The 14,256-nt window shown below is 50.4% G+C and overlaps 1 protein-coding gene across 12 annotated transcripts in view; it reads right to left on the bottom strand.

Moving 5' to 3' along the window:
• Window positions 1-14,256, bottom strand: part of LOC118548377 (uncharacterized) — a 53,292-nt gene that overhangs the window by 23,489 nt on the left and 15,547 nt on the right. For 2 of the 12 annotated variants that reach the window (XM_078055829.1, XM_036112273.2), the window contains exons 2-5: window positions 7,902-7,950; window positions 7,478-7,521; window positions 6,292-6,434; window positions 1,066-1,160 (exon numbers count right to left, since the gene is read on the bottom strand). In XM_078055829.1, the coding sequence (XP_077911955.1) occupies window positions 1,066-1,160; window positions 6,292-6,434; window positions 7,478-7,521; window positions 7,902-7,950 (331 nt within the window). The other 10 variants (XR_013441488.1, XM_036112275.2, XR_013441487.1 and 7 more) reach the window with 10 other exon arrangements.

Genomic DNA, 14,256 nt, shown 5'->3' with positions numbered 1-14,256 from the left:
AAGGATTAAACCTTCCTGTTCCTATTTCTTTTAGTATGTCTTAGCATTCTAGGAGTTTATCACAACTACAGAGATCCTCTGTAGCTAAACCAGTGTTATTTAACCCTCACTGAAGAGTGCAGTCACTTCCGGACCTTTATAAAATTTGTTGCCAAGGCCCCACCCTCGGAGACTTAAGCCTAGTGGGTGGGGACAGGCTTCACTATGTTTTTAAACTCCGAATGTGCAGCCCAGAAAGAAAACTGGGTTAGATGACCCGCTCCTTAGTCGGCAGCTTCCGGTGGCTCCTCCTAGAAGCCTCACGTAACTTGTACACAGAATTTCGACTGTCATCTTGTTTCATAAGTTGGGTTCTCACGCTCTGGGAGGTAGGGTTAATTTATTTCCTCACCGAAGTGCAGAAATTAAACAGCTGTGTAAAGGTCATCTTACCTGCTTTTCCTTGGCCCCAGATGGCAAAGGCAGATGACAGTTAACGACCTCCCTGGCCGTGTGTGGCTCCGGTCAGGATAATGTGCGAGCCAGAAATCCATATGGGCCGAGCCCAGAAGCAGGCCCCTTCGATTTCCTCCAGATCTAGTCTAATTACCAGGTAGCTCTTTTCAGGGCAACTAACGACTTCCCAGCCGGGCCTTGAGAATGGAGAGCTCTGAGAACAGAGGGTAGCAGAGCAAAGTTCTAGACTCTTCCACAGCAAGGTTTGGGGGGAGTGGGCGCTGCAGACTCTCACAAGTGAAAAAAAAACCAATGTAGTCTTTTTGGCTTTAATAAATGCCAGTGACCTACACTGGAGTCTTGTCCCCTCCTTAAGTGGAGGTGCCAGACAGTGAAAAACAGATCAAATTCAGGAAAAATGTAGCCATTTTAAATCTCACGACCTTTTTCTGTTGTAATTTGAAACATCTGTAAAGGAATGCCGCCTTGGTGTTTCATAATTTCTCAAGGCTTCCATCATGTAGGAATTACAGTCCTCCCACCTCGGAGGTGGAAACGGGCAGGATACAGGGTAAGCTTGGGGTGGGATCGGAGCCCCTCCCACAGGACAAGGAAATGAAGTTTCTGTACCTGCGTGAAGGGTCCTCTGGTGTCAAAGGAGATCCCAAAATGGAAAACACCAGCGTCTGTCTGGAATGCGAAGACGCCTGTCCTTGTGCAGATTCCTAAATGAGGGAGTAGAATTTATGTGGAAATGCGTCACCAACCCTGAAAGATCCCACTTTGTTCCACTCGTCACAGATGCCGTCAGGTCCAGAGCAGCGGAGCATGTGGCCACTGCCCGACTGACTTCCTCTGCTTGCCTGTCCCCCATCTGCCCAGATCTCTCCCCGATCACACAGGCCTGCAGAACGCAGAAGCAGGGGCCTCCAGAGGTTGGCGTGACCTTGGTTTCTGTATCTTCTTTTTGAGTAGCTCAAGAAACCCTCTTTACTGTTTGTCCCGGGACACATTCCACGTCCCCAGGGGAGCAGATTTGCAACTGCCGCTTCTGCTCAGACCCATCACCCTAATCCTACACGCTGGTGAGTGAAGGTGTTCACCACCTGAGCTGCCCCCTCGCCATGTATGTTCCTCCCTCCCCCCCAATCTTAAGAGCCGAGAGAGGAAGTTCCTTCGAGTGGTTTCTTAGTCCTTTTTTCTTAATTGTGTCACTTATATGCCACAAACATCTATAACGTAACTGTTTGGATAATAACATGCTCTATCCCACTATGTCCTACTAGACGGTGGAGTAAAATTAAAATCTAAAGGGGAAAACTGGAATTTAGAAGTTCTAGCCTTTTCCTTGAACTTATACCCAGCCCTGAAAACTAGGAGTTCAGTTTACATTAGAGGTGTACCATCTATTGACAAGCTGCCCCAAAATAAAAGGGTCTCAGAAATAACCAATAAAACCAGACAATACTTTATGAGATGAGAAATTCTCTACCATTTACAAAAAATTCTATGAACTTCATAATGTCGTTTCTTTGGGTGTTTCAGCGTCCAAGACTGAGCATATAAAGACCACACATTTTTCCCTCAGTCCTAGACTGGCAATTTCCTTATCTGCCACCAGATCATAGATAAAGGGCCACCTGACCAGGTTTTTGTCAAATACGTTGTTGGGGGAAAGGGGGAAATACCAATAACCTCGTCATTCTTAAACATTTGGGTCTTCAGGGGCGCCTGGGTGGCTCAGTCGGTGAAGCGGCTGCCTTGGGCTCAGGTCACGATCCCGGGGTCCGCAGGGAATCTGCTCCTCCCTCTCCCTCTGCCCCCACCCCTGCTGTGCTCTCTCAAAGTGAAATCTTTTTTTTTTAAAGATTTTATTTATTTATTTGATAGAGAGAGAGATAGCGAGAGCAGGAACACAAGCAGGGGGAGTGGGAGAGGGAGAAGCAGGCTTCCCGCTGAGCAGGGAGCCCGATGTGGGACTCGATCCCACGACTCTGGGATCATGACCTGAGCCGAAGGCAGACGCTTAACGACTGAGCCACCCAGGCGCCCTCAAAGTGAAATCTTTAAAGCGAAAAAAAAATTGGGGTTTTTTCATTAAAAATAATCCAACCACGGCCACTGCCTATGAGCGACCTAACCTTAGAGTGCTTGGGGGTCAGATGGGGACAAAACCAAATCCCTGCTTCCACAGAATTCACATTTTATTATAAATAAATGTGTAGAATGCTAAGCGATGGTAAGTGTTTGAACTAACACTGGAACAGCGTGGATGGCTTGTGAGAAGTCCCAGCAGGGGCTGCGGAAGTAGGATGGCTGGGAAATGCCTTTCTAAGGAGACCGCCGAGCTCAGGCTGGAGGAGGTGAAGGAATGAACGAAGTCGGTGATGGACAGCCTCCTAGGCGCGGGGCTGTGGCCACAAAGGTCCTGAGACCGAGCGTCTTTGGCAGCTGGAGGACACCGGCTGGAGCTCGGTGAGTGGGGACGGGGTCAGGCAGCTGCGGAACCGCTCACGCGGGGCCTTCCTGGCCTTGGTCAGGACTGGGCGTTTTATTCCCAATGAGATGGGAGGTCAGCGGGGGCCGCTGAGCGGGGGAGTGACAGGATTTTACTTAGGTTTTAGGAGGGTCGCTTGCTGCGGTGGAGGGAGGAGATGCAGGGGTCTGGGTGGAATGCGACCCCGGTTGGTCCAGGTGACCCAGACAGAAGTGTCAGTGAATGTAGGAAGTAGCTGGGTTGAGGCGCTACTCGGAAAAAACAGACCAGGTTTGCTGATGGTTTGGACATGAGAGTGTGAGAGAAAGAAACCAGAATGGCTCCGATGTGGGAAGCAAAGGCAAAAGAAAAATTAAATTTCCTTACTACCTACAGCCCACTGACAAGTCCTAGAAACAGGCAGAGAGACCTTCCTCTGGGAGCTCAGCGGCCTGGATGTTAATACTCTGCTGAGGGCAAAAGGCAATCCTAGCCTGACCTCCAGGATCCTGTGAGTCAACTTTAAAATATAAAAATTCCTTTGGAAACTTCCTCTATCTCTACCATCCTCCCCCAAGACACGTGTTGGCAATCGTGCCCCAAGCATACGGTCCACCGATAGACATCTGAAGGCCCTCGTGAGTCAGGTGCTATCAGACGCTAATAAATGACCTTTCCCCAACAACAGCTGGCCCCCGTGAGGTCCTGGAAACCTTGCTTCCAAATTCCCTAGAGACTCACGCTGTCCCTGAACGCCTCCCAACTTGAGGGTGTACAATGGGCCACTCTTCACAACCCCAGCGCGGCTCTTTCCGCCCACGGGTCCTGTCCCCGTGCTTTACTAAAACCACCTGTTTGCACCAAAGACGTCGCAGGCACTCCTTGCTGGCCGTCGGCCTCGAACCCTAACGTCTTTCCTGCGTCCGCTCTAAGGGCTGCGGCCTGAGTAACATGAAGAAAGCAGCTGCCGAGTCCTGGAGAAAGGACCAAAGAGGGAGCAGGCTCACAGAAGGGGTGAGGCACCTGAATTCAGTTTGGGAGCTTGTTAAACATGGGAAACCCCACAGAATACAAGTGTACAAAGAACACATCGGTCCGATACCACTCAGGTCCCGAAAGAAGCGCGTTGCCGGCGTCCCAGTAACCCCTCCTCTACCCCTTCCAGTCACAACGTGTCTCCGTCCCCCAGGGAACCACCGTCCTGCGTGCCAACACCGGAGACAGTTTCGCCAGTTTCTGACCTGCGCTCATACGGCAGACTCGTGTGACTAGCTTTTTAAACTCAGATTGGGCTTGCGGGACTCGTCCCTGTTGTCGCAAGGAGCTGTGAAGGTCGCACTCCATTCCTCCACAGGTGTCTCATTTGGATTGTTTCCCCGTCGAGCAGCTGGGAACAACGCCACTGATGACGTCCCTGCACGTCTTTTGTGCACGTATGTGCCCGGCTCTGTTCCGCGCACACCTGGCAGTGAAGTGATCGCGTCCGCGTACACGTACGTCCGACTTCAGTAGATGCTGCCAAACCACCGCCCACAGTTGAGAGCTTCCACCGCTCTGCGTCCTTGCCGTTTTCATGGTGTTTTTATTTTAGCTACCTGGGCCAAGTGTTGCTTCGGATACTTTAGACACCCAAGTGCAGCCATCACGTCGGCTGCCGGATGCGCAAGGCTGCAGTAGGAAGGAGAGGGCCACCGCTGGGGGTCCACAGGGTGTCTTTAAAATCATGGGAGCGGATGGTGTGGCTTTGGAGGAGAGTGTAGATAAACCAGAGTTTCAAGGACTGAGCCCTTAGGAACCCCAGCTGTTAGAAATCAGAGGTGGGGATCCATGCAGAAGGCAGAGGACTGAGCCCTCAGGAACCCCAGCTGTTAGAAATCAGAGGTGGGGGTCCATGCAGAAGGTAGAGGACTGAGCCCTTAGAAACCCCAGCTGTTAGAAATCAGAGGTGGGGGTCCATGCAGAAGGTAGAGGACTGAGCCCTTAGAAACCCCAGCTGTTAGAAATCAGAGGTGGGGATCCATGCAGAAGGTAGAGGACTGAGCCCTTAGGAACCCCAGCTGTTAGAAATCAGACGTGGGGATCCATGCAGAAGGTAGAGGACTGAGCCCTTAGAAACCCCAGCTGTTAGAAATCAGAGGTGGGGATCCATGCAGAAGGTAGAGGACTGAGCCCTTAGAAACCCCAGCTGTTAGAAATCAGACGTGGGGATCCATGCAGAAGGTAGAGGACTGAGCCCTCAGGAACCCCAGCTGTTAGAAATCAGAGGTGGGGATCCATGCAGAAGGTAGAGGACTGAGCCCTCAGGAACCCCAGCTGTTAGAAATCAGACGTGGGGATCCATGCAGAAGGTAGAGGACTGAGCCCTTAGAAACCCCAGCTGTTAGAAAACAGAGGTGGGGATCCATGCAGAAGGTAGAGGACTGAGCCCTCAGGAACCCCAGCTGTTAGAAATCAGAGGTGGGGATCCATGCAGAAGGTAGAGGACTGAGCCCTTAGGAACCCCAGCTGTTAGAAATCAGAGGTGGGGGTCCATGCAGAAGGTAGAGGACTGAGCCCTCAGGAACCCCAGCTGTTAGAAATCAGAGGTGGGGATCCATGCAGAAGGTAGAGGACTGAGCCCTCAGGAACCCCAGCTGTTAGAAATCAGAGGTGGGGATCCATGCAGAAGGTAGAGGACTGAGCCCTCAGGAACCCCAGCTGTTAGAAATCAGAGGTGGGGATCCATGCAGAAGGCAGAGGACTGAGCCCTCAGGAACCCCAGCTGTTAGAAATCAGAGGTGGGGATCCATGCAGAAGGCAGAGGACTGAGCCCTCAGGAACCCCAGCTGTTAGAAATCAGAGGTGGGGATCCATGCAGAAGGCAGAGGACTGAGCCCTCAGGAACCCCAGCTGTTAGAAATCAGAGGTGGGGATCCATGCAGAAGGCAGAGGACTGAGCCCTCAGGAACCCCAGCTGTTAGAAATCAGAGGTGGGGATCCATGCAGAAGGAAGAGGACTGAGCCCTCAGGAACCCCAGCTGTTAGAAATCAGAGGTGGGGATCCATGCAGAAGGTAGAGGACTGAGCCCTCAGGAACCCCAGCTGTTAGAAATCAGAGGTGGGGGTCCATGCAGAAGGTAGAGGACTGAGCCCTCAGGAACCCCAGCTGTTAGAAATCAGAGGTGGGGATCCATGCAGAAGGCAGAGGACTGAGCCCTCAGAAACCCCAGCTGTTAGAAATCAGAGGTGGGGGTCCATGCAGAAGGGAGGCGGCCTTTGAGGCAGTGAGATAATCAGGGAGTGGAGTGTACTGGCAGCCCAATGAAAAGAGAGTTTAAGGATGAGAAGATGATCGACTCTGTCTCCTGAGAGGTTGCAAACGATGAAAGCTGAGAACTGACCTTTAGATTTGGCAGGGAAGAGATCAGTGTCGACCTGAAGAGCAGCGTCGGTGGACCGCAGGAACCAAAACCTGACTGGAGCGGTGAACACGAGAGTAGGAAGGAAACAACTGGAGAAAGCAAGTCTGGGCACTTGAGTTTTGCTAGAATGAGAAAAGAAAATTGGGGTAGTTGCTAGAAGAGGATATTGAGTTGATGACTTTTTTTTAAGATTTTATTTTTTCAAGCGAGAGTGAGTGGGGGGGGAGGGGCAGGGGGAGAAGCAGGCCCCCCACTGAGCAGAGAGCCCGACATGGGGCTCGATCCCAGGACCCTGAGATCATGACCTGAGCCAGAGGCAGACGCTTCACCGACTGAGCCCCCCAGGCGCCGAGCTGATGACCATTACTAGGAGTTACGACAGTACATTGGAATGCTCCCGAGTCTGACCCAGTAGGGAGGGAAGAGCTGATGACCCAGAGAGGAGTGAAAATAAAGGGAAGTCCCGAAGGGAGCAGGACGCAGCGAGCTCAGTACACAAGGGGGAGGGCTGACCTTAAAACAGGAGCGTGACCGGGATGGCTGTAGAAACAGGAGGGAGCGCAGAGTATTTGGCTGTGGTTGTAGGTAGGTTGGTGGAGGAAGGCTGCAGAAGTTCTCCTTCGATTGCTTTTGGTTTTTCACAGAATTAGGTCATGAGCGGGGACGGAGAAGTGGGTGATGAGCTGTCAGAGGCTTAATGAGAGGACACAAGGTGTCAACGGGGACCTCGGACAGCGCGGGGGAGTGACCAATGGAAGAAACGCAGGGCTGGAGGGCGACAGACAGGCCCCTTGAGGAATCTGGCCGAAAATTTCCAAGGAGACCCATCACCATCTTTGAGCTTCCTTTGATGTTCCGCTGCATGGGGGCAGGGATAGAATAAGCTGAAAACTGGATTTAACCAGGATTTTCCTAGGACAGTGTGACCCAAGAGAGGGTTAAGAGAGCAAGGCTGCTTGAGAGACGTGGATTATAATAATGACCTGTGGCATTTACGCGGGGAATGGAGTGAGGGAAGCAAAGAAAAACCCACAGGTCTTACTGTTTTAGGTTTTGTTGAGGCTGAAAACAGATCGTACTAGAGGGAGGAAGCTGAAAAGGTAGGAAGGAGATGGTAGTCAGGAAGCGGGCTGCTTGCAACGGAGGTTGTGAGGAGTGTACTCACTGGTAAGGACACGAGGTCCAGGGTGTGACTCCGGGTGGAGATGTCTAAGAGAAAGAGAAAAGCAGACGGTTGGAGGAGAGGCAGCTGAGACCCGAGAGCCCGGGCGTTAGGTGGACTGACTACATGAATATTACTGGGAACAGTGGGGCAGGCGCTATGATCTCAGGGGATGAAGCAGTGACTTGGGATCAGTAGATGGCTTCAAGAAGGGGCGGTGGGTGGTCTGGTTTGATGGCGGATGTCTTGGCGGCGGCGGTGGGGGAGGTCTAGGGACGAGGCGGAAACGATGGCCTGTAAGTGGCGATGAGGAGCAAGGACACCTACCTCACCTCCAGGCCCAGTTAAGTCTGCTTACGTAAGAGAGATGCAAGGGAAGAAGAGCAAGAAGGCAAAGGAAATACTCTAAAAGAAGTGCCAGAATTACCTGAAGAACTGTTTTCAGAGTCTGATGCATCTTCTTGTGAATTCTCTCACTGTGACAAATGCAAATGAGAAAGTAGACTGATAATCTGGGAACATTTTGAATCAAGACTAAAGAGTGATCACAGAGCCTAGGCTCTGTTTACCGGAAGGAGGAAGGAGGAAGGCAGTGGGAGAGGGCCCACCCCCTCAGACGGTGGCTACTCAGTTTGTGTTTATAACTGGGTCACTGGCTGAAAGTTAAGTAGGGCACATACATTACGAGGGAGGAGAGGGGTCAGTATTGATCCTAATGATCCTATTTTTTGGAGGCAAGGTGCCCACGACCCAAGTCCCTAGGTAAATTCGAGCCTCCAGGCTGAAGAGAATAGGAAGTGAAACTGGATGGGCCCTAGGAAGGAGAGAGGGGCAGGGGCCCTGAAGGAAGGGTACGTCGGTGAGCTGGGGGGACCTAGAGAGCCAGAGGCCGACGGGACAGCGTGGGGCGATCGACATCAGTGACTTCAGCGTGACCCCAAACCTTCTGAACCCCACAGCCGACCCCCTGCACAATCTCACACTTCTCCCGCACCCTCATTTCTGGTGACAACCCGGCCGCGCTGTAGATCTGCCCACCCGGAGAGCGCGGGGTTTGCGCATCACTCGCCTGCCCTCCCGACAGACGCGGTTCCCGCGGTTAACTAACAAAGTAGCGGCCTGTGCTCTACGGGAGCCTCAAATGACGGGTCTGATTCGCGCTGGTCTGTGTGAAGAAACTCCTATATTCCGGCCACACCTGGCCTCAAACACCGGGGACCAGGCCCTGGACAATGACCACAGCAATAATAATTACTGTTCATCAAAAAGCAGCATTCCAGGCCGCTTAACATGCATTATCCCATTTTTTCAAACGACAACCCTTGGAGGTTTGTGTTGCTCTACCTGCTTTTACAGGTGATAAAACTGAAATTTGAATGGTAACTAACTTTTCTGTCACTCATACAGTAAGGGTGCAATGGGCATTCAAATTCTATTCCAGCTTGCTTCCAGGTCCCTATTTTCCTACCTCCTCACAATGCCCACCAGCAAGTCACCAAAGGTAAGGCCACCCTCCGAGTGTTGAGTCCACTGGGTTTCTTCCAGTGCCAAGAATGCATAGCCACGCACCTCTTTCAATCTCCACCATAGTTTTATGTACTCAGCGTTCCATCTCTGTGACATCTTCCTTGCCAAACACAAGATGAATCTTTTTTTTTAAAGATTTTATTTATTTATTTGAGACAGAATGAGAGAGAGAGAGAGCACATGAGAGGGGGGAGGGTCAGAGGGAGAAGCAGACTCCCCGCCGAGCAGGGAGCCCGATGCGGGACTCGATCCAGGGACTCCAGGATCATGACCTGAGCCGAAGGCAGTCGCCCAACCAACTGAGCCACCCAGGCGCCCTACACAAGATGAATCTTAAAAAATAATAATAACAACCTTTGATGAAGCTCCTTGTCAAAACTTTTGAAAATCTAAATCACAACATCAAGGCAAACTTCATTGCCTCGGCGTACCAGAGGACTGCCAGTCTACCCTCAACTGGAAAAAAAAAAAAAAGCAAATGATCAATACTTTTAAAACGAATGTCTATACTGTAATGATCATGAAGCAATGGACAGAAAGTAGCATTACCAGTTAGCCCTGAAGTTAAATATCCTGACCATCAATAGAACTACAGGTTTTCAACCTGTCTATACATCAGAGAGCTACAGAATTATAAAATGCATACTGTAAGGCTTCCTAAAATTGATTCTTTTTGGTGCCTGAGCCACTTCTCTCCACCTTTCACCAAACCTTCCCTCCTGTGGAATCAGACCAATTCATTTGAAATCAATTTGTCATAATTGAATTAGACAGAAATCAATGTATGACCAATTTGCTGAAAAATCAATTCACCCATTTTACAAAAAAAAAATGCATTTAACTATAAAGTTACAATTGCGTAAACTGGGAAAAACCTTTCCCCTGCCTGCCGGAGAAGCAGTAACAAGATCCTCAGTGATTGACATACTTTAAAGCTGGAGAAGCACCGCGCTGGATGGTTTCTCAGCAAATCGATGATCGAGGTCTACGGGAGTACTAATGCTGCACTGAAGTTTTTGGTTTCGGAGTCTAGTCTTTTTTTCATAACCGATTAGAAGATGAAACTACCTTATATGATCTTTATGTCCCCAAATTGATTATTTTTTTCAACATTTTTGTATGCTAGAATAATGAAGATTGCCCAGCTTAAATTTTACAGTAATCTTATTTTTTTCTAAAGATTTTAAAAATCTTTAAAATTTTAAAGATTTTAAATTCATTAAATTCATTGCCTCGGTGTACCAGAGGACTGCCAGTCTACCCTCAACTGGAAAGCTCCGTCTCTCCGATCTTTCCCGGCTGGAAACACTATTTTCCAAAAATGGCCCTAGCAGTATTTCCGGTCCTAAACAGTCTTCCAGAAAGCCCATTCTCCCACCCAACCTCCCCAACTCGGGGGCTGTCACTGCCTCCTTGGGCAGCACTCAGCAGAAGTGACCCGGTTTCCAGGTCTAGGTCGTAAAAGGGAGAAGACCCCGCTCCCTTCACTTCTCCCTCCACCCCAGAAACCGCCTCTCCATCCCCCCAATCCTTTGTAACACACGCTACGAGCACAGACGTCCCCTCGCCTTCTAGGAAATAGATGTTTGGAGAGAGTTCTTTGAAAAGCTGGACTTGATCTTTATTACTGTTTTCTCTCTACAATCCAAGCGGCTGACAGAGAGGGCGGTATAAACCCCAGGAGCAAGTGGCACTCAGAATCACCCTTTAATCGGCTCCTGAACCTCTGTCCTGAACGTCTGATACACAGCCACTCACTTCCCTGAGCGTGAACTCTTTCCCGTAAGGTTCTCGACTTCATGCAGAAACCACCTGTAATTACGGGTCTTTCTATTTTCGATTCCTGGCTTTGGGCAGCTTTCAAGCTGCCCCCTCCTCCCCCTCGCCTGGTGTCTGGCCCAGTCCTGGTGCTTCTTCTTTGGGCATGCTGGCGTGCATGGTGTTCAACCCACACAATCCTGGCTCACATGTGAGAACTCTCATCCAGTCCCCCCATCCACCATAAAACCCCACGCTAGGAACCCCTCCACACTATTTTCTGACCATGTGGGGAGCTTGCTGTGCTCTCCCCAGAAAGTCTCACTTTCACACCATCTTGGTGCCTGTGTGGAGTCATCAGTCTTGACATCCGATCCACCGTGCCCGCGTCCTCGCCACCACCTCCGTCTGAGTCCCTGCGCGAACACAGCTCGGGTTTCAGCTGGTGATCTTCATGCATAGGTGTTAGGAATCCAACTGCCTGCTGCAAAAATTCTGGCTCTTCTACAAAAACGTCCTGTAAAACTAAGATCACGCCCGTCCGCTGCGTTGGAACAAGACACACTGTTAGAGCACGCATCATTCCTTGGCTCCCTGTTCTTTCATTCTGTAGTCTGTCAGTGCCGAGAGCGCTGGCAGCTGCTAAAGGCTTCAGAAATATGGCAGACCAAGTTAGTGTGGACGGGAAGCAAAACAACTATCCATTAACTTTTTCCTCCGTGCACTGCAATTATTCAATTTCAGTGGCGCTAGATCTCTTTCCAGCTACTGGTAGAGAGGGGTTCCCAGGAAAAATAGTTTGATGCGGCAAGGGAAAGGTCAGAGAAGTTTCTCTCTCTCTGGATTTGTCCCTGTAAAGGGGTGTGGAGAGGGGACGGAAAGAATGACCTCACAATGGGATGGGGCCTGTGTTCCAGACACTGTCTTGGTCACACCCTGCGCCTCAGATGGGCGTCCAGGTGCTTGAGCCGTGGAGGAACCCACCACGGCCTGACTCACCTCGGTCCCGGACCGGCAAGAAAGCATCCAGGCTCCAGACCCAGGAAGTAGAGACTGTATCGTTACCGAGACCTCCGAGAAGGGCAGTTCGGAGCAGAAGAGCCCAGGGCCAGCGAAACCTGGACTCACAGCTCCGAGCGCTGACGGCCCCATCACTGCCCCATCACTGCCCAAGGAGATCCAGAAACAAACGTGGGTCTCTCGGTAACGGAAGAGATTTTCGGGGGCCTCTTCTTGGCTGCTCCCTTACTTTCTTTGCCGCACCTCCAGGCAGAGTCCCAGAGAGAAACTGATGGCCCCCTCAAGCAGTTTAATGGAAGAAAATTCCCCCAAGACGGGGAACCAAGCAAGGCCAGCGGGGCGCTGGCCCCGAGCCATCCCACACCCCCGAGCCTGAAAGGGCAAGGGCAGAAGAGTGCGTTTGCTTCCCACGGCCGCTGGCACGAAGTACCACAAGCTTGGAGGCTTTAAACAACACATTTCTTCTCATGTTCCTGGCGTCCAGAAGTCTGAAATCAGTGTCACTGGGCCAAAATCAAAGTACTGCCAGGGCCACACTCCTTCTGGAAGCTCCATGGGAGAAATCATTCCTTGCCTCTTATAGATGGTGGTATCACTCCAGTCTCGGTCCCCACTGCCTCCTCCTCTTCCTTTGCCTCCCTCTTATGAGGTCCACCCTCACACTCGGGATCATCTCCCCATCTCAAGATCCATAATTTTTTTAAAAAATTTTATTTATTTGCAAGAGAGAGCACGAGCCGGGGGTGGGGGGGGAGGCGTACAGGGAGAAGGAGAAGCAGGCTCCCCACTGAGCAGGGAGCCCAATGCAGGACTCGATCCCAGGACCCCGGGATCATGACCTGAGCCGAAGGCAGACGCTTAACGACTGAGCCACCCAGGCGCCCCAGGAGGGTGATTTTTTTCGCATGGGAATCTAGGAGCTCCTGAGTAGCACCTTTGTCCTTCCCCAGAGGGGAGCACAGAGGAGGTGGAAAGGAATGCTTTGCCCCACACAGGTCAGGAGTGGAGAGAAAGCGGGCAAAGTGGGCTTTCAGTCTCGGGTGTATGCTTACTCAAGAGTACCACGATCAGCTATGTTCTGGGGGAAGATAACTGACAGCAAATGTGAAGAGCAGGAAATGGAAGCTCAGAGGCAGAGACCAGTTTAGGAAGCCTTCGCAAAGTGGTAGCTGAGAGCTCATATGTGAACTAAGCCAGAGACTGCAGCAAAAGGGGGCTCAACAGGGCTGGGTGATGGGCCAAGTGCAGGAGTAAGGAAAAGAGAAGAGCTGCAGATGAAACCATAGTGTGAACCAAGACAACGGGTTGGCAGGTGAGGTCGTCACCCTATTGGCATTTGAGGGGGACAGTTCCCGCTGTGCCAGATTGCCACAGCATTTTAGGATGTTTATCATCACCGACTCCTGCCCGCTAAATCCAACTAACACTCCCCAGTCACTGTGACCACCAAAATGCCCTCTGAAGGGTTGGGGATACCACTCGACATGGTCGCCAGTCTAACAAGCGGGGTTGAAGATGATGGGTTCCTTTTCACACACATTAGTTTGTGGCGCCAACAGAATCGTGGTCTGCAGACACCTAGGAAACAGGTGGAAACGTAGGTCATAAGCTCACGAGGAAGGCTGTGTGTGGAGCTCCAGACCAGGACCTCAGAGTTAATGGTTTAGGCTGCAGAGAGCCAGAGGAAAGATGCTAAACACAGAACTTTGGAGAATGTCCAAAGTCAAGGAACAGAAGAGTCAGAGAAAGAGACAAAGCAAGTCAGAGTACTAGGAGGGTCAAAGCTCTGAGAAGCGAGATGAGGACATTCCAAGGCAAGACTGTGTGTGGCAAGTAGGAGCTCCTGAAAGCCACAGAAAATGCAAGTTTTTTAATAGGTAAAAATAGTCACATGGCTCAAAAATCACGAAAGTATAAAAAAATACATTAAACTTGTCACTCCTACCTCTGTCCTGCACCTGTCTAGAAGTCCCTTTCAAGTAACCACTTTAATTAATTTGTGTACCCTTCTAGGATTCTGGTGCAGATAAAAGCAAACATAAATTCATATTCCTGTTTTAATTCTTCTTTAACACTGGATATGGCACAGAGAATGTTATTCACCTGGCTTTTTTTCACTCAAAAATATATTCTGGAGATTTTTTTTTTTTGTAGTGTTGTGTCATTCTCTTCAGAGAAACAGAATCCATATAGATGACATACAGATTTAGATACAGAAAGATAGAGATTTATTTTAAAAAACTGGCTCGTGCAATCATGGGAGCTGACAAATCCAAAATCCCTAGGGCAGGCCAGCAGGCTGGAAACTCGGGCAAGTTTTCCGTGTTAAGGTCTTGAGGCAGAATTCCTTCTGCTCTGGGAAACCTCAGTTTTTGTCTTAAGGCCTACCACTGATTGAATGAGGCCCACCCACGTTACGGAGGGTTATCAACTTTACTCAATAATCACATCTACAAAATACCGTCACAGAAACACCT

The sequence above is a fragment of the Halichoerus grypus genome, chromosome 9 (genome assembly GCF_964656455.1).
Source record: "Halichoerus grypus chromosome 9, mHalGry1.hap1.1, whole genome shotgun sequence".
Taxonomy (NCBI): domain Eukaryota; kingdom Metazoa; phylum Chordata; class Mammalia; order Carnivora; family Phocidae; genus Halichoerus; species Halichoerus grypus.
Note: the sequence above shows the minus strand (reverse complement) of the source record. Positions and strands in the feature narration are given on the sequence as shown.